Raw genomic sequence first — 18682 nt, 5'->3', positions numbered from 1 at the left:
GATATGTTCCTATCGTCCAAGTCCTCATTTATACATATATTCCTATACTCAATGGGTGTAATGTCCCGCAGGTTGGTGTGGTGGCTGCCCGCCATTCCCTTCATGCTGTCCATCTTCATCTACGATGAGATCCGACGCTTCTACCTGCGCCGTAACCCCGGCGGCTGGCTCGAACAAGAGACTTACTACTAATCTGCACCGACCGCTGTCCACACCGTCGCGTCGTGCAACTCTTAGTTACCGCGTACATTTCATTTGTGTTCTTATATCAGACTGACAGAGGTTGCGGTGCCGTTCAGGTATATGTGTAATCGCTGTCGTGTAAGCTTCTCACCGCTTGTTACCGCATCGCCGCCGAGTGTCCGCCGCGGGTCCGCCGCCCCTCCACCGCCAGTCCGCCGACACAGCGCCGATGTTCCCCGCGAGCGCCCGGCCTCGGTCGCGGATCTTCGTCCTGATATATATTCGTGAACTATCTATGTAATATGTATATATGAACAGTGAGAGTTATTATGTATTTGTGATGTTTAATGATGTTAAACACTTTGATTTGTTATGACGTGAATCTCTTTATAAAGTATCATGCTGTAGGCTGCGGGAGGACGAGCCGCGTCTCCCTGTAGCGACGGCCCCGCGGCACGCACGCGTCTTTAGATCGCCCTCGGTCATATAACATAGAATGTAATGATATGATTAAATTGTTTTTCACACACTTATATGATAAGTAACAGATATCGTTTAGCGGTAGACGTCCGTCGCCGCCCGGCCGGCGCCCGCCAGCGCCCGGCGGCCGACGAGGAGCATTTGTTGTAATTAACGGTTAAGAAGCTACGATCGTAATCGTTTAAGTGATCTAGATTAAGTTGAATTTTTCGAGTGAATAATGTTTAGTTGACGATACGAAGTGGTGCGTGGTGTGTGAGAGCTCGATGTGGAGTGCCTGAGTTTTAGTGTATTACTGCTTACTGTTAGGTAGGTAGTTGAAATTTTGAGCCATATTTTCAATCGTAAAGTAGTCAAACGAAGCATACACAGTCGCGAACGCTTAGCGGGCCGGTGCGTCGGCGGACGTGACGTCATCCGCGCCTCGCCGCCGCCGCCCGAGCCGGGGCCGGACACTATGCTTTTCTTTTTCTAAAATTAACTGATATTAGTGATTTTCGTGAAATTCATTAAAATAGTCCGCTCATTGTAATGTAAGATTTTATTTCTTAATTAAAAGATAATAAACAAAACGTAGAAATGCGTAATTAGAAATTTTTAAAATTATACAGTTATGATAGAGTCATCTTGTTTTGATCGGCGTTCCGTCCCTCCGTCGACCGGGCCGGGCCGGAGCGGGCCGGCAGTGGACGACGGACGGTCCGTGGGCAGTCCGTGAGCAGTCCGCGAGCAGACCGTGGGCGCCGGTCGGAGGGACCGAGCGATCGATGAATTTCAATTTTCGTAACGAAATAACATATAACATATAATAATGGTTACAAAAGTAATAATTATATTACATTATAGCGACTATAAATCTAAATTATATGAAATGTTTATAGATTTAAATGATGTTTGTTTGTTTAGAGTGACCTTCAGTGCTCGTTCTCTGTGAGCGACGTACGTTCCGCAGACAATAGTCTATGTTTGAATTATTTGTATGATCTTTGTAAGCTATTCGTTTAACGTACACTGTAGAACTAACTTTGTGTTGCGTTCGACAGTTCTTTACACAGTTTCATTTTATAGTATTACTCTGTTGGCTAGGAATGCTGTAAAAATGTAAGTGTTAATAAAAAAAACATTTTCAAAATATTATTGCGATGTTTCATTCATATTTAGATATTTAACATTAAATCGTATTTATGCTGAACCTTGGTCTGATTTGCGTCGTGCAGACTCACCTGAACCTTTATTAAAATAATACAAGATTGTCTCTTGATGAAAATACAAGGCTAAAGATATATAAATAAAAGACTGGTCACCATATGTACATATGTCACTGAAAATTAAGGCAGCAAATTTTATATGAGTTTTATAACTGAATTATATCCAAAGAATTGCCAATGAACAGAAATTTTCTTAAGCATTTTCATTTCTTGAGCAATATTTATTTCAGTTTATGAATAAGATCATCAAGCAAAGGTAGAGATGACTGGGCCATACAACATGATATCAAACCTTCGTAATACATGCACAAGTGTAATAAATCACAATAACTCCTTTTAGATTTAGCTTAAGTATTAATAATTTAATACTGTAATGGGGATAATTCCTCATTACAGTATCTGAATCACCTCGTTTAAGGCATTTCGACCTGTGAATTGCCCGTTCATATAAATATCGTTTTCAAATTTACGTCCGCAAAACGACCATCTCATGCATTTTGTTAATTTCAATATGTAAAGTATGTAATTTGTAAAGATGAAAAGTACAGCGATATTAGTACGTTTATTTTGACGAAATCTCACGAAACTTAATACACCTACTTAATTTCAGTTGAGTTTCTCGCTGGATGCACTTCCACTTAACATATCATGCAACAAACATTACTTTAGTAAAAAAAATATGCTTAATCTATCCTTGTTACCATAAAAACTTTGTACTTCCAACTTTTACATTAAAATTTATGAATAATTTTTTACTTTTAACTACTTTTACGTTATTCCTATAAAAAATACGTAATAATTAAAGCTCAATCAATAGATTCGCCGTTCTAACTTCTCCTTAACCTTAATCCTCTAACGCTTATGTACCTAGCTGTATTTGAAAAGCAGACTCCTCTGCTCTTTACTGAAAAATCCAACCATTTCTATTTTAGCTTTTTGATACGATGGAATCAAATTATATTAAATATTCATAGAGCTGGATGACATTACGTTAATAGAAAAAAGTTCTAAAATTTAAAACGTTCACTTAATATGTAGGTAAGTAGTAGATGATTCTATAGTCAAAATATTTATTTTAAAAATCGAATATTTTTTTTTTAATAAACATACAGAAAAACGGAATTAAAAAGAATAGTAACATGTCGTTTGATCTAACTTATTTTTTTTTTTCTATCAACGCATAATTTTGTAAAGAGCTATAGTAACGAATGTTATCTTGTACTTTGAATATATTAATACAAAATTAAATTTAATTAATAGTTTAAAAATTCATTGTAATTATGTCTCCATTGCCGTTCCAGTTTCCCACCCTTTCCTCTCCCTCTTCCATATTCAAGGCTGGCAACGGATCCGCAACATCCCTTATGTTGCAATTGCCCATAGGCGACGGTGGCTACCCTCCATCAAGTATCTGCTGTATCTGTACATGCTCGTTTGCCACCTCCAATAAAAAAAAATTGTATCTCTTACAACTGGTAGGTACTAGGTATTATAATATGTATACAATTTATCATAGATATTCTCTCTTATACCTACAATTAAAAAAAAAATCAGTATGATATGATATGATTTTTTTCTGAAAAATATCGAAACACATAGTTTCGTAGCCTTCAAAAAATATTACTCGTCAGCATTTTTCTGAAATTAGTAAAAACGACATCTAACTGATGATTCCAGTATTTTAAACGCCTCCATTTTACAACGAATATCTAAGGGTACAAAACATTCCGATACGGAGCTTATCGCGACAGCAACTGTTGAACCATTGAGAGTGATATCTAAAATTTATATAAAAAAATATGTAAAGTTTTTGTTAACAAATTATAAATATGATTTATATTTTGAAAATTATGTCTCGAGGTGATCAAGCGAGATAATTAGATGTCATTATTTTCTCGGCTGTTTTGCTATTGAAATTTAAAAATAGCAAGTAGCAAGTCGTAATCTAAATGGAAATAAAAAAAATTATAGATGCTAAATTATTCATGGAAATTCAATTCCATTTGAAACGACTATTGCTCGCCTTGGCAAGACTCCAGTGTCGATTGCATCGACATTCGTAGATTTTACGCAATTTCCAGCTTTATTTATCCCAGTTACCTATTTATTATATACCGTCATATAGTTTATACGATAGTTTATTTTGAGTGTTATTTGTAACTCTTCACATTTATAGTCTTAGGATAGGTACATTAAAATAAAATGGTATGGTATTGTATGGTTTATAATAAAATGGTATACATGAAATTATAGGAGTTTCTCCAAGTTGTCTATGTAGAACTTCCTAGCTATAGATTTATTTTAGGTATATATATTAATAATTTTCATCATTACTTGTCTATTGATTATTGCGTGGTTAGTTATTAATATAGCACAGAGCTTCCCCAAAGCCCTGCCACACAGAGGTCACACGTCCTCGGCCTTGACGACACTCCCCTACTATAGCTACATCTACATTCAGATACCTGTAACGTCCTTCGTCCTATCACCGCGCAGTATTCAACACGCCTCGCCGTGCCCCTCTCATACAGCGCATGTGCAAATCTGACAGCGACCGTGGCAGCACGTACTAAGTTTTCTTGATCATCTTAAACTGTAATTCTTCCTCACAATCTATTTAAGAAACACTAAGGTCTACGTCATAGCGTGAATGCTGCCCAGCAATGTACCTGTAAGACAGAATGGTCGCCAACGCCGGCAGTATAAACCCAACTAATGGTAAACATGTCGCGTTGGATACGTTGTGTTCTCTCTGAGTGTATTCATTGTTTTGTGTTGTGCAGTGGAGGCTACGGCATACATAAGTGCTGTTGCCGCTTTCGCTGTGGTGGTGCTCGTGGTGCTGCTGTTCCTTGGCAGACGCTGGTGTTACAGCGCGGTCTTCGGTCGCAAGTGCTGCGATGACATACTCACCGTAAATGCTACTATTGCCTCTCCAGGCCTCCCAATCGAAAATGCTCCGTTTGGTTAGAAAAAACACTATTTATTTTAAATCATTACATTGTATATAATGCTTTTTTTTATTTACACCGAAAATAATTATAAAAAATTAGAAAATGTATTAGAAAAGTATCCTGCCATAAATATTTTATTTATAAATGGTTGTTAGAATTAATTTGCTTTGTGTTAGGGGAATAGAATATTAGAACTAACGTTGTAGTTACATAGTTACAAGGACAAAGAGTGCGTCACGAATGCCCATGAGTAAGAAACAATGGTCACCCTTTTAATGATTTAAAGTTGTTATAATTATCCTATAATTAGACAATTAGCTAAATAGATGTTAGCGTATTATTATATCGATTGAAGTTGTCCGTACCTCTGTGTTGTTATAGATGCTTTGTCGAAACCGAACCATTACCCCGAACGTATATTCAAATTCGAGGCCTCGGACGAGGATGAGGAGCTGCGTTTGCGCATCCAACAGGTAATTTTAAAATGGCAAGATTTTTTTTCTGGACTGGATGACCAGATTCTGTCAGATATTGACATCGTTAATAATGTTTTATCGATCCTTATACTTTCAATTAAATATTAAAGCATCGTGAGTGTCGATTCACACTCTGAGTTATAATAAATTCAAGAGTTCAATCCAGTACTCATCGAACGTTAGCCGCCGTTTATATTCAACGTGTGCTGCGTAAACATATTACTCAGATCATTTCCACTGTTATCTTAATCCACACCTGTAGCGCATCATTCGTCTAATGGATGGGATTGATCGCGCCTTTTAAGATTTCACAGATATTATTTTATCAATAACTTTCCATGAATCGGAATACTGAATCTGTTGTATATAAGGTTCTTACATATGGAATTATCGTTTTCTCCAACTCGCCACTTTGATCTCAAATATCTGGTGTTTCATAGAAATTTTATATCTATTTCAATTTTAGCTCTGCCTATGGAATGTCTATTTTTTAATTTTGTGGTGCATTTTAACTCCGTTTGTTTTTCTTGAAATGCTACACGTTAGAAACAAAAAAAAAACAATATAACGTTATTTGACACCATACGTTTCACGGTGTAACCAACAGACAATAAATTAATAACGTGTATGGAAAAACCAACGTAAATGTTCACGGTATGTTTTTGATATTAAATAGCTATTACGGACCTTCTCTTCGAGAGGTTTTTATCGACAACAAATGTCGGTGGGAGAGATGGACACCGCAGTTGATGATTTATAGTAAAAAAAATCGGGAAAAATAAACCGTATAAATTCAGCGACCATCGATCCAACCAGAAAAGATTTAAGAGAGTTTTCTAATTTACTAACTTCATATGTAAGAACCGAATATTATACTACGGATGTACCTAATTTTCTGTAGAAAAATTTCGCTTTTGTGTTGTTTTGGGTAATCGGCGATCAAATATTTAGCTGCCCTTAAACCTTAAACTGAGTGATTATGCCATTATAACAATAACCTTAGCCGACCTTCAGTAGTTTCCTTCACGCTATGTAGACAATAATTGTTTTCAGTGTTAAGTAATGTAGACGATAGTTATTTCAGCTTAGTGTTATAAGTGTTATGTAATCTTTTGTATTAAAATATATGTATTCTGTACATATAATTCACATTATTATGCTTTAGTGGGTTGGCTTAATGCACTTCCAGGACAAGGAGGAGGTGGAATGCAGGTATGAGGAGAAAAATGAAAACCAGGTCCAATCGAAGGTGGAAGTAGAGCTGATAGAGACCAGCCTGAGAGAGACGAAGATTGATGATGTGGTCCAACAGAGAGCGGACTACATACACACACTGGAAGCTCAGAGCAGCGTCGAGAGTGACGTCATTGCCCATAATGTAAACTACAACCATTAAATTCTATATAATGTATAAAACATTCCCTTAAAGTGATAACATACAATAAGACCAACCAAAAGTCTCTAAGACCAACTATCAAATATTAATATCGTTAAAATTTCTTAATACTCTTATGAACTAATTATTGTTGTAAAGCAGTATGCAAGATAAGGTGTCAAATAGAAGATCATATATTTGAATACTTTCACAGGATACATCTCTATTGTGTAGTGATAGTGGCTCTGAGAGGGGATGCGTTGAGTTAACGCTACTATTTGACGCGCCCGTCCGCAATATGACGGTACACGTGCTGCAAGCACGCTCTTTGCCGCACAAAACTGGCTCCCAAGTGCTGCAGAGCCAGGCAAGCTGACTGCTATGAAATATTTAGATAATATTCTATTAAAAATTCTATATATCGGATTGTAACTATAATGTTACCTTTTTATGGACAATTCGGTATAAATACCTATCAAAATCAGCCTAATACGAGGCGGATCTAAATCCACCCAAGCTCTCATCCCCGGCAAACGCTGATATATGTCGGAAAATACGTTGTTTTATGAACATTTTTTTCTATAAATCTAAACCTTTTTATAGGTCAGAATAGTTCTGTTGCCTCTGAAGAAGCAGAAATATAAATCTAAAATACGTAATGGAGAAAATCCACAATATATGGAAAGTTTTGTTCTGCATAAAATTAATCCAGGCAAGTGTTGCTTCTTTTACGGATTCGTAAAAAGTAAATACGTTATTCAAAAAATATAACAATGTATATTTCATTCAGAGGATGTACACGGGATGGGATTACGTATCAGGATATACGGCTGCGAGCGAATGCGCAGACAGCGTTTGCTGGGGGAAGCGAATGTTAGCTTTGCGACCCTCAATTTCGAACTCGAGAACAACTTGTGGCTCCAACTTGCACCAAGACAACATCACCAGCCAAGTCTACAGGTATACACGGTCAGGAGTATGACCTTTGCTATATCTTCTTCTTATCTTGTTATAATATACATAGTGTTAGACAGGTATGTTTGTTTCTAATTCTTAAATGTTTATGTTAACCCATTATCTTAATATACACAACAGGAAACTGAACAATTCGTTTCTTATCTTCTTTGTTCACCCATCATCTTGATAACATAAATTTTCATTCCTTGTATATTTTGGTACCTCTTTTGGCTTCTTTTCGAGTTGTAAGTGAAATTCTAAAATCATCATCACTCTGTAATTATGTCACTATAAAGTGCCATACCGTCTTAAACTGTAACGAAGTTCTGAATCCTTTTAAGAAATTAGAAAGAGGAGTTAGTATTGAACACATTGATTGGGTACCTGCAATATATTACATCGTATAAGTTCCTTAGTAACAAATTGTATAAATTTCCAGCTCCCTAAACTAGATCCAAGCCACTCCATTGCGGGGGTGCTAGCGAGTCCGTCGTCTATAACGACCGTGTCACCGGGTGGTAGCGGGGAGGCCTGTAGCTTGGCGCGATCAGACTCTGCCTCCTCATGCTGCAGCACTCGCTCTGCACCTGAACTACTCCTCGGACTGCAGTACAACCCCACCACAGGACACTTATCTGTTGAGGTAAGATTTCATTACTAATTTAGAAATTCGTCTATCATGCGTAGTGATCAGCCAGTTATAAACGATACAGACTTAGTATGTAGGTAGATAATAAATAATATGGTTATCAGATATATGAACTAATTTAACCGAAACATCCACAGATAATAAAAGGCACTCATTTCCGAAAGCTATCTCCAAATAAGGCACCGGACACTTACGTCAAGCTATGCCTCATCAGCTCTCTTGGAATGGAGATGGGTCGCTGCAAGTCCACTACCCGCCGTGCTCAGTCCAACCCCCTCTACAAGGAACTGTTTATATTCCAAGTAAATATAAAAAAACGCTAAAATTGCTGTTAATAGATAACTTCGAAGGGACTGATATAGAAAAAATCACTACCTAATGGCAAAACTATTAATTTTATATTGCGGACGGAGAAAATAACAATTTAGAATTATACATGATTGTTATTAAACTATCATCTAAAATTTTAAATCTGCTTGTTTAATTGGTAGATATTTCAAGTTTCCCGGAATTCTTATAAGTACATAGTTTTGACGAATTATTCAATTGCTATCCAAGGTTGCACTTTTCCAACTGACGGAAGTAACGCTGATGGTGTCTGTGTGGTGGCGTCGGAGTGTCAAGCGCAATGAAATGGTGGGATGGTTCTCCTTGGGACACAGTTCTTCTGGGCGAGAGGAGGAAAGACACTGGCACGAGCTGTGTGAGCGACAAGGACAACAGGTGAAGATATAAAGATGGAGAGACTAACAGTTAAAATAAATTGATTTGTGGAGTTTGGTCTCGAAAAACCCCTACTACCCTCCATTTTAATAGAACATGATTTTGAGGACAGAACATAGTAATATAATATTACCAATCATATCAATCAAATATGAAATTCCTGTGACAGCTCAAATCTTTATGAGGCATAATATATATTTACCATGAATCAGCCAGTAGATGGTTGAGTATTTAAAATGGATATTACGTATTAACTTGCAGGTCCAACGCTGGCACGTGTTACTGGACTCTTGAGGGTCCCTGACATAGCGTGTCCAGGACGCGCCCGTTTGAATCCGTCTCGTGCCGTTGACGCGCACGACCTTTGCCCCGCGGCGTCTCCTGTGGCCGCACCACGACGGTGCTTGTTAAAGGACCTCACCCAGCCTCAGACACGGCTCTGGAACCTGCGTCCGCTTGCCACTTGTGACCTTGCGATCCCCGACCTCAGAGGTCTCTCGAATGTAACGTCTCATTTAGACGCACCCACCTCTGAGCTCTGTGTGTTGTTGAATTATACTCGATGTGCTTATATTTAACTGTTCTTATGCGGATCGTTTTCGACTGAACAAGTTTTGATGTTAAATGTAAGATGAATATACATAACGAGAAAACTATTATACAATTGTATCGAATACATTGAGAAACGCTGTCGTAAAGTGACGTAGAGTTAACATTAAAAGAATGAAATGTTTGCAAAGCTTATAAAGTGTGTATGTTAATATCGATTTGATATTCAAAGTATAATTTTGTTTGGTATGTATAGGACGGTGGAGACTTGGAGCGCACAAACCATGTGAGATAGGATAAAGTAGCGAAAGAATATTTATTGATATTAGATATATTATACAATTACTGTTATAATCTTTATTACTTGTTAGGGTTGTACAACTTTTTGCTAATATTTAAATAGTTTGATTTTTTCATATGGCGTTATATATGTATACTTTACTTAAGAAGTTAAAGGTGGGTTATGAATCTGCACGAGCCATTGATTATATGAAATTTTATAAACAAAAATATCTTTTAACAATCGTATATATGTGTAGGCAGGGACCGGTGAGGAGTTTGACAAGACGAATGCACAAATATTATAAGTTCATAGAAATTTAGCTGAGATATTTTTATATATATTAAAGCCAACTTCCAAGCTTTCATTTTATAATAGATAACAAAATTTTTTTATCGGAATATTCACGATATTTTTCTCTTAATTAAATAAGAAATGTAAATAAACTCGCATTGAAATAAACACTAAAATAGTTGTAGGTGAGTAGACGTTATGATTTATTAAAAATTATTCTTAATAAAATCTAATGTGAATTCAATTACGTTCTAGTGACGAAAATAGCTTTTTTTTATATTTATATATATTTATTATGGAACGTATACAAAAATAAAGGCGGGTAAAGTGAAGCGAGGTAAAGTATTTGTCCATGTATGTTATCATTGTCTTCTTCATTCATTCAAAGTGTTGAAATGAAAATTTTTATTATTACATATAATAGTATATCTAAAACTGAGTGTATTAATTCTTGTATGCAGTTTTGTGTAAGCGACGTTTATGATATACTGAAAGTAATCTGTTTTGTACGTTTATTCTGCTCAGGTTGGCGCCATAGTAGGTACTTGTTATAACGAAAATTTTATTAGTTTTATTACTTTTTCAAGGGTTTTCAGAATCTATTATATTATATCCTTAGGTACCAGAAAACTTCGCTTCCTCGTATAGAAATTAAACCAGAATATAAATATATATATAATTATTTCAGATACTCCTTTCTACTATTTTATTTGTATCTTATCTTACATTACGTATGACGTAAAAGAAAATACAACGGTGTGATAGTTGCATTTCGATCTATAAGGTATAATATCCAAAATTATAAATGTAGCGACTTTACAGAGAGTTATAATTGTGTAGGTACGAATAGCTTGCTTACGACCGACCAAAATTTTGTATATTTGATAAAATACTTGATAATAATACCTTTTTGTCTTTCCCAATCAATTAACCTTATAAATGATAGTTCTAGATGTTATCTTTGTATCGTAGATTAATTTGTTTTTAAAGTTTCTCACATTTATTAAATATTAAAATTTATAAATGTCCCCAAATGATTATGTATGTTTCTGTGTAATCTGTATGCTTAATATAAGTTTGTACCGTCACACTACATACGAAGCGTTTTCCGTTTCTCATTGAATGAACTGCGTTAATACTATGTGTAAATGAAAAAATATTATTAACATTCGGTATGTAGTGAGACTATGCAAACTTAGTGTAAACGAACCACTGCTAAACGTAAATATAAAACTGTTTTTATAGTAACTACATTAAAATGATGTCCGTATGTGCCAGTATATTAAAATTAATATTTCGCGCAGCACCCAAAATAAATGAGTTTTCATTGACAGCTGACAGTGACTTAAATGGCGGGATTTGCGATTTTTTTTTTTTTTGTAAATATTTTTACCGCTCTGGATACGAGTCCTTTTGAGCAAGGATTTGCGATATGCCGTGTTATTGTTCGCAGTCTTCAAAACCAGGCATTCGTTCCAATTAATAACCTAGCAACATTAGAAAAATATAAATGCACTTTTCATCACACATATTTCCGTTTAAATTGTGTAAATCCCGCTTAATAACTACATATATTAATCAGTGTTTTATTCATTCAAACTACCAATTATTTCCGCTTTAACTATAAAATGTCATTATACTGATACTTTGGTTATTATTTTTATAAAGAAATAGTATATTATATACATATCTAGATAGTGTTCTTGAATATTCAAAATACTCTTTTTTGGTAACATTATTATATTCTTATATACATATGAGTTAATTGTGAAACTATCGAAATAGTTGATTCAAATGTGAGTTTTAATATTGGCTTTTTATTTAACATGAAACTACGTTTGTTACAATTACTAATGTTCTCAATAAAATACTTTATACAATTTCCTAATATGTGTTTTATTTACAAAGATAACTTTGAACTCCTCTGTAAACACATTATAATTTATACCCTCATAATAATTAACCTTATATACGATACTGTTTTTAAATTACGTTAAGTTATACCTACCTGCATAAGCTGAAATGTCCAATTTCGACCGAGATCTCAAAGATACACAATGACTTGCTAAGTAATAAATATTTTAAGAATAAACCTCATAACTAGGCGGCTAGGTAAAAACCTATCCTTGGATGTAATTAACATAATACCATCCCAAACTTGAAATCTAGAACTTGAACCTTTATTTTTTTTTAACGATTTACGAACAGAAACTTGTCATTGGTTTATAAGGATCATAAAAACGAGTATAACTTAGTGATAAAGCTGCGTTCAAATGATATTATCACTATCCGGAAAGAGCATATGTTTTCAAGGATAGTTGTAAAACTAATTAACATCAACACAGTAATTTTTAATTATATCGAACGTGCGAGTAAATGGCTGAATAAATTAATTTCTTTCCTGATATGTTGTTTGACGGTGACTTATAATAATAAGAATTAAGTAAGTCTGTCTGTCATTTAAAGTGTCTGTTACTTCATTTATTGTAACAAGAAACAAAAATATATAAAATGTTTAGCATTTCGATTTTTTTAAGTTATTTAATATGTTAGTATTCAATGTTCTATCAACAAAAGACATACACAAAGGTTTAATCTTCTCACAGTGAGATTTATTTGTATTTGTTTTATTGTATTCTGCGACAAGCTGTTCTGTTTACCGTTTTCAGGATAATTATGTGCAACATGGTCTTAATAAAATGTAATTGTAGTTGCATGTGAGGAGTATCCTATTTAGCGATGTGTTTGTGTATATATATACAGAGTTAGTGACCGTCTGTATTAAATATATTTTGAATTAAAAAGCCTCGTACTTAAATGAAATATGAAGGGAGGCTTTCATACCTTGTTTCGGAGATTTTGTCTCGAAACCAGTATTCTAGGGCTCAAGTATTTCTATTTGTATCCAGATTTATTTTCCAGGTTTGTTTAATTTTACGTCGTTTAATATTTTATACTGTAAATATATAAAACAAAACTAATAATACTTTTAGATGTTTCTGGGGAATATCGTTAATTTCAGTGCTATACTTGGCTTTTCAAATGACGATTTTTCTTTACAAACGGTTCGATGAAATGCCAACCCGAATAACTATAGAAACCAGTTCGAGCCAATGCTGAATATCTCATACCCGGCGATAACAATATGCTCACCCAATCAAATAACCCTGACGGCAATGAAGCACTTAAATAGGACGCTTGTGTACGTACGAAAATATACACATATATGAAAATGAACACATAATATGTAGGTACCTTTAGGTTGATAGCACTAACGGTATAACGTTTTTTTTTTACATCGCAAATCATCTCATGTTGCTATCAGAAAAACAAAGGGTTAGTCGGTAGGTATTAGGTAGTATTATTTCAGTTCCTATTAAATTTTCAGTTCTTTTTCAGAGATGGCAACCGTACTTTAGATCTGATCGCTATTCTACCGCAGTTGCTAGGATTTTACACAATAACTGAGGTCAATATTGACAGCCTGAAAAATTTGGAAGATTTATTGCTAGTGAATAGATATTACGTAAGTATTCATTGATTGTCTTACAAATTAAGGAGTTTATTATAATCTTTTGGTGGAGTTTTAATGCTTCAGAGGGTATAATGATAGTCAACATTGGATACTCATGGTTGGATGGCGGTGTCCTCCTTCTGTGAGACGGTCATGTCCACGAAGGAGGCATCTGAGCGGGAACGGGAGGTTGCGGCTGATGCACCCTCCCTCCGCAGACGACGGACGGGGGTGCGCCGGAGGCGATATTTGCAACGCCTCCAATAGCGCCCCTGCACTCCGGGCTGGGGTCGGGCTGGTAACCCGGCTCCTGTGAAAGCCCGGCGTCGTCGGGGCGATCGTAATTGCCGGGATCGCTTCCTTTCTCCGAGGGAGTAAGTCCGGTCTTTGCCAGGACCGGCCAGTCGCTGGTGTGCCCTGTCGCTGACAGATCCGGGGTGCACCAACATAGCGATGGCTTTCGCAGTGGTTTTAGTGAGTAGGGACCTGCCCAGGTCGAGTCTCACACATCCTCTCCGGCCCCACCAAGGCCAGTGAGACGGCTCGTAAAAAGAGTTTCCCTGCGTCATCGAAAAAAAAAAATGGATACTCATGGTTCCACTTGAGAGTTCGTAAGGGAAGGCCTATTCCTAGTAGCTGAATTAACTTTTGTTTGGTAGTTAGATGATGACGTTTATATCAATGATTTATATATTTGAAAAACAAAAGATCAATAAACGTTTTATGCAATTCTTTTTTATTGTTTTAGGCCACGGAAATATTATCACTAGTACCACAATCTTGTGATGATTTTCTGAAATTGTGCTATTTGGATAAGATACGTTATCCGAAATGTAAGGGTCTTTTTAATCCTATACTGACTAACGGCGGGATGTGCTGTATTTTTAACAGTATGTACGCTTACAGAAATCATAGGAGGTATGTTATTACAAATGAATAATAATATATATAATGTCATATTCTTAGTAACAAGATCAGAAATGACTTTTTTTTAATAATATCACAAGTAATATAATAAATTTACACAAAAATAAAAACAATTAAAAGTTAAAAACGTCTAAAAATCTGAATAAAACACAATCGAAAGATTTAAAAAACACTCGGACAATCTACGATCGATTAATCCATCTCACCAACGAAAGAAAGAAAGAAAAGAGTCCTCGTCTCCTTTGACAACTGCTTATATATGGTTCGCTCCTCTCCTACCCTCACATACATACGTATATAAAACAAATAATAATAAATATATTATATTTCCGATTCCTAAAGTATGTGTATTATCTGTATTTCTAATATATCAATCCTATCTTGCGTTTGTTTTGTTAAAAAGATGAAATGTTTATACTTTATAGGAATGAAAAAATCAGAAATTTCGTGGGTTATAGTGGCAAAATAACGGGTATTTTAAGTGGTTTGACAGTGGTTACTGATTACAATCCCGACGACGCTGTAGATGGCACCGTCATCCACGCTGGAGCTTTAAAAGTGAGTTTCCTTTACATGGTAATGAACATTTTAAAATCTTAACGTAATCGGTAAATGAGGTACCAACGCAAAATTTGTTGATCAATTGGAATCATATTACTGTGCAAGTATTTCCTTCACCATCTGAAGGAGTTCGTTTAAAATTTAAATATTACTTATAGAACAGGTTCACAAAAGTTTTATTATTTAGAGTGTTTAAATTATTACTTATTTAGCACAGATGCGCTAAACACATAAATAATCATTGGAAGAAATCTCTATATTACGTTCTGTCAACAATTTTATAAAAGAGAAGTGTTTAAAAAAGCAGTTGTGGGTTATTACATTTAAGTAAAATCTTATACACAATGTGTTTTAACTAACTGTTAGCGCAGATAGAGTCTGTGCAAATATAAATTTTGGACAATAACTTTTAAAAAAGCGGTAAGGAGAATACAAGACGCTTTTTTGACGTATACTCTGATGATTGATTGCTATTTAAATTATACCTATAATATAATTATAGTTATATGTTTAACCGAATCCGATGAAGACAAGCAAGGATTTCAACCTGATCAAGGACAAATTATTTAAAATATTTTTCTTGCAGATAATGGTTTCGGAATCAACCACATTCCCTGTCGAAGACGAATCAAATCTAATTCACCCAAATGCAGAATCCTTTCACCTTTTAAATCCTATTTACACGTATTGCTCAACGGAAGTCAGCTCCCTACCGTCTTGGAGGTATCAATTATTATAATATATAAGTTTGTGGTCTTTCTAAACGTAAATGCTAAAGTAACAATTAAGTGTTTTATAAAAAAGCAAAGGGATGTTTAGGATAGTAAATGTATCTTGCATATTGAAAATCAATTATAACTTTTATTGCAATTAAAATTCTATTTTCGGAGATCATACCTAGAGGTCAGGAATTAACATTTATCAGGGCTTTAACAAACATGTCTTATTTTGTTTTCGTTTGGGTATAATTCTATTCCTCCGATGTACCCTAAGTAACGAAAATTAATATCGAGTTCAAATGCTTGTTAGGGAAAAAACCTTGTAGAACTGTCCTGATTATGGCCTACAGCGTAGGTATGCTGTAATATAGTCAAAGGGTTACAATACTCGAGTATACACATATGATATCACGATTACATTATATTTGACTATAATTTTGAAAATGAATTTAACATTTTAAGCTCATAGAAATCGCTTTAATTTTATCAAATAGTCGTAATTGCTACTTCCCGGATGAGAAATGGCTGTCACATTTCCAACACTACCGCCGCTCGGACTGCGAGGTGTTGTGTGCTGCTAAAGATATCGAACGCTCATGCAACTGTTGGCCGCCGTATTTGCCTTACGCTAGGAACATTTGTAATATAACGAGCATAGCGTGTATTGTGAGTTCTAAAGGTAAAGTAGAGTATCTTAGAACGTAGGTGTGTACATCAGGTAAGTTTATGATAACGAGCATAAATTTCATTGTCGGCCAAACGATATTTCTAGTCGAAAGAAAGTGTTTTCAATTGTTTAATATTAAAAGTTACATTCATAAAGTAAGGTTTAAGTTCTATTGTAATAATTTAAAATATATACAGTTATGATAATAAAACAAAACCATTTACCTACATTAAATATTAAAAAATCTTAAAAAAAAACCATGTGTAAATATTGTTTGAATTTAATTAACAATTGCGGTTATAGAAAACTCTCTGGTGCCTGATTCCTGCAACTGTCAGCGAGACTGCGAAGCGTTTCATTACAGAATTGAAACGAGCGTCGGTAATCTGGACGGACTCAAATACTTGACGATTAACCCGTAGTACGTCATAAGTTATATAGAAATTAATATAAAATTAACTTGTGTTATATATTATAAGTTCACTATTAGCTTGTATGTAATTTTTTCCTTCATGGCTCCATCAATAATCCTCCCTCACTTTATCTCCGATCATGTGGCCTAAACTCTAGACACAATAATAATAAACATCACAAATGTTTTGAATGAATCAGAATATAAATCTTTTTTTGTATTTTACTTAATAATAATTTTAATAACGAATGCATATGTAGTCCGTTTTATTTGGTTCTACTGTGATATAAAATTAAACGTCCGATAGATAAATTAAATAATATGATAATTTCCTTAGCTCGGATGTGCAGTTTACAAACAGCACATCAATACTTCACTTCTTTTTCACGAAACCTGTGTATGTGAAGCAAAAACAGGAGACCGTGATGTCGCTTATTACTTTGTCATGTAAGTAGATACACACTAGGAACAGGAAAACTTTTGTTGAGCCCACACTCCAAAGCCTTTGCACACTGTTGATAAAGGCCTCATTTCATTGAATTTGTCAAACTCGGATGTCAGGAATACATAAAACTTGTTCATTTGATATGAATGCTCAATAAAAATTTTTTTTTTTTTTTACAGCAAAATAATAAATTTTTTTTTGTTCGTAGCAAACCTCGGCGGTGTTTTCGGCCTGTGTCTCGGGTGTAGCGCCATCAGTGTTATGGAAATTATTTTCTACACGTACGCGTATATTAGAAACAAAATAGTCAACATTAAGAGAAGATATAAAAAGAAACTCACATATTTTTTACATTAATTGATAATATTGACATCGGCAAATATTCTTGGTTGGTTGTGTTGAATCTGGTCTTCATTCGTGCAAAGACGTGCACAGTATATTCTGCCAACGTCGTGTAGAATGAACAGGGCAGTTTTATTCACCAACATCAATCTCAATGTTCCAAATATTCTATGAACGTCCAAGTCTACGTCGGATCGGGAAACATTCATATAAGATTATTTATTACACGAATTTCAATAAGACTTCATCAATATTCATAGTGCACTTTCAGTCTGAATATATTTCAATCTGGTAACACGCAGCGGGACTTACACAATGGGTATTATTTAATGCTAGAAACTAATATTTTTAAAAGCTTTTATCGTAATAAAGATTTACTCCATATCACTCTTTTCATAATTCTAAAATATAATTCTAATATATATATATATTGGTTTACTGTTTGTGATAAAACACTTTTTTTATATAAAAATGCTTTTATTTCCAAGCTTCCTTCATAACCTATAGATAACAAATATTTCATAATTTTTTTATCTGCGTAATCACATGTTTTGTTGAAGTTACAAAAAAAAAAGATATTTTTTGAATTATAAATATTTTTTTAAACAATTTTACGAATTTTTTATTTTAATTAGACAAAGTATATTACCAATATTTATTACAATTAAGTAAAATATTGGTGTAAGTCGAAAAATAACTTAGTCTTTCAATAATTAATAAGTAGTATGTCTGATAAAAAACTGTGACTTATTTTATGTGATTCTTGGTAAACCATAACTGAGGCCGAGTGTGAGGGTTGGTGAAAAAAAAAACACTATATAGGGTGTCCGTAAACAAGTTTATATATATTCTGATTTATATATATATATATGTATATTTTTCTACATACGACGGTAAAAAACAATGACTTTATCAAATATATTGCTCAGATATTCTTTTTTTTTATGAAAAAATACAAAAGTATTCT

General features: G+C 34.5%; 3 protein-coding genes and 1 long non-coding RNA gene across 12 annotated transcripts in view; 3 read left to right on the top strand and 1 right to left on the bottom strand.

Annotated features, from left to right (window-relative positions):
• LOC116772833 (sodium/potassium-transporting ATPase subunit alpha) overlaps positions 1–1800 on the top strand; it is a 30923-nt gene extending 29123 nt beyond the window's left edge. For all 9 annotated transcript variants that reach the window (XM_032665105.2, XM_032665106.2, XM_061528628.1 and 6 more), the window contains one exon: positions 72–1800. In XM_032665105.2, the coding sequence (XP_032520996.1) occupies positions 72–192 (121 nt within the window). In that variant the 3' untranslated portion in view covers positions 193–1800. The remainder of the gene's footprint in view (positions 1–71) is intronic.
• LOC133320385 (uncharacterized) lies at positions 885–4476 on the bottom strand. Its single transcript, XR_009753756.1, has 2 exons — positions 4337–4476; positions 885–3312 (listed from the first exon to the last, which is right to left on the bottom strand). It is a non-coding gene; the product is annotated as an uncharacterized LOC133320385 (long non-coding RNA).
• LOC116773076 (synaptotagmin-16) lies at positions 4452–12016 on the top strand. The gene is made up of 11 exons (XM_032665451.2): positions 4452–4589; positions 4655–4837; positions 5207–5298; positions 6491–6679; positions 6891–7043; positions 7280–7388; positions 7467–7636; positions 8073–8276; positions 8420–8584; positions 8841–9005; positions 9267–12016. The coding sequence occupies exons 1-11, from the start codon at positions 4553–4555 to the stop codon at positions 9297–9299; spliced, it is 1500 nt and encodes a 499-aa protein (XP_032521342.2). The 5' UTR covers positions 4452–4552; the 3' UTR covers positions 9300–12016.
• A 780-nt stretch (positions 12017–12796) lies between these two features.
• On the top strand, positions 12797–18099 carry LOC116773080 (sodium channel protein Nach-like). The gene is made up of 10 exons (XM_032665455.2): positions 12797–13050; positions 13122–13330; positions 13528–13654; positions 14391–14560; positions 14995–15127; positions 15717–15853; positions 16344–16528; positions 16820–16937; positions 17266–17375; positions 17582–18099. Exons 2-10 carry the CDS (start codon positions 13242–13244, stop codon positions 17728–17730), a joined length of 1218 nt encoding a protein of 405 aa, XP_032521346.2. The 5' UTR covers positions 12797–13050; positions 13122–13241; the 3' UTR covers positions 17731–18099.
• Positions 18100–18682: the final 583 nt, after the last annotated feature.

This window comes from Danaus plexippus (genome assembly GCF_018135715.1).
Source record: "Danaus plexippus chromosome 18 unlocalized genomic scaffold, MEX_DaPlex mxdp_35, whole genome shotgun sequence".
Classification (NCBI taxonomy): Eukaryota; Metazoa; Arthropoda; class Insecta; order Lepidoptera; family Nymphalidae; genus Danaus; species Danaus plexippus.
Note: the sequence above shows the minus strand (reverse complement) of the source record. Positions and strands in the feature narration are given on the sequence as shown.

Bases quoted from the DNA above. Each gene is read 5' to 3' on its own strand.
- LOC116773080 (XM_032665455.2), top strand. From the start codon at position 13,242: ATGCTGAATATCTCATACCCGGCGATAACAATATGCTCACCCAATCAA. The intron at 16,529-16,819 runs GTAAAGTAGAGT...TTGCGGTTATAG, and splicing joins GTGTATTGTGAGTTCTAAAG to AAAACTCTCTGGTGCCTGAT. The intron at 17,376-17,581 runs GTAAGTAGATAC...TTTTGTTCGTAG, and splicing joins GTCGCTTATTACTTTGTCAT to CAAACCTCGGCGGTGTTTTC.
- LOC116773076 (XM_032665451.2), top strand. From the start codon at position 4,553: ATGGTCGCCAACGCCGGCAGTATAAACCCAACTAATG. The intron at 7,389-7,466 runs GCAAGTGTTGCT...TATTTCATTCAG, and splicing joins TCTGCATAAAATTAATCCAG to AGGATGTACACGGGATGGGA. The intron at 8,585-8,840 runs GTAAATATAAAA...TTGCTATCCAAG, and splicing joins AGGAACTGTTTATATTCCAA to GTTGCACTTTTCCAACTGAC.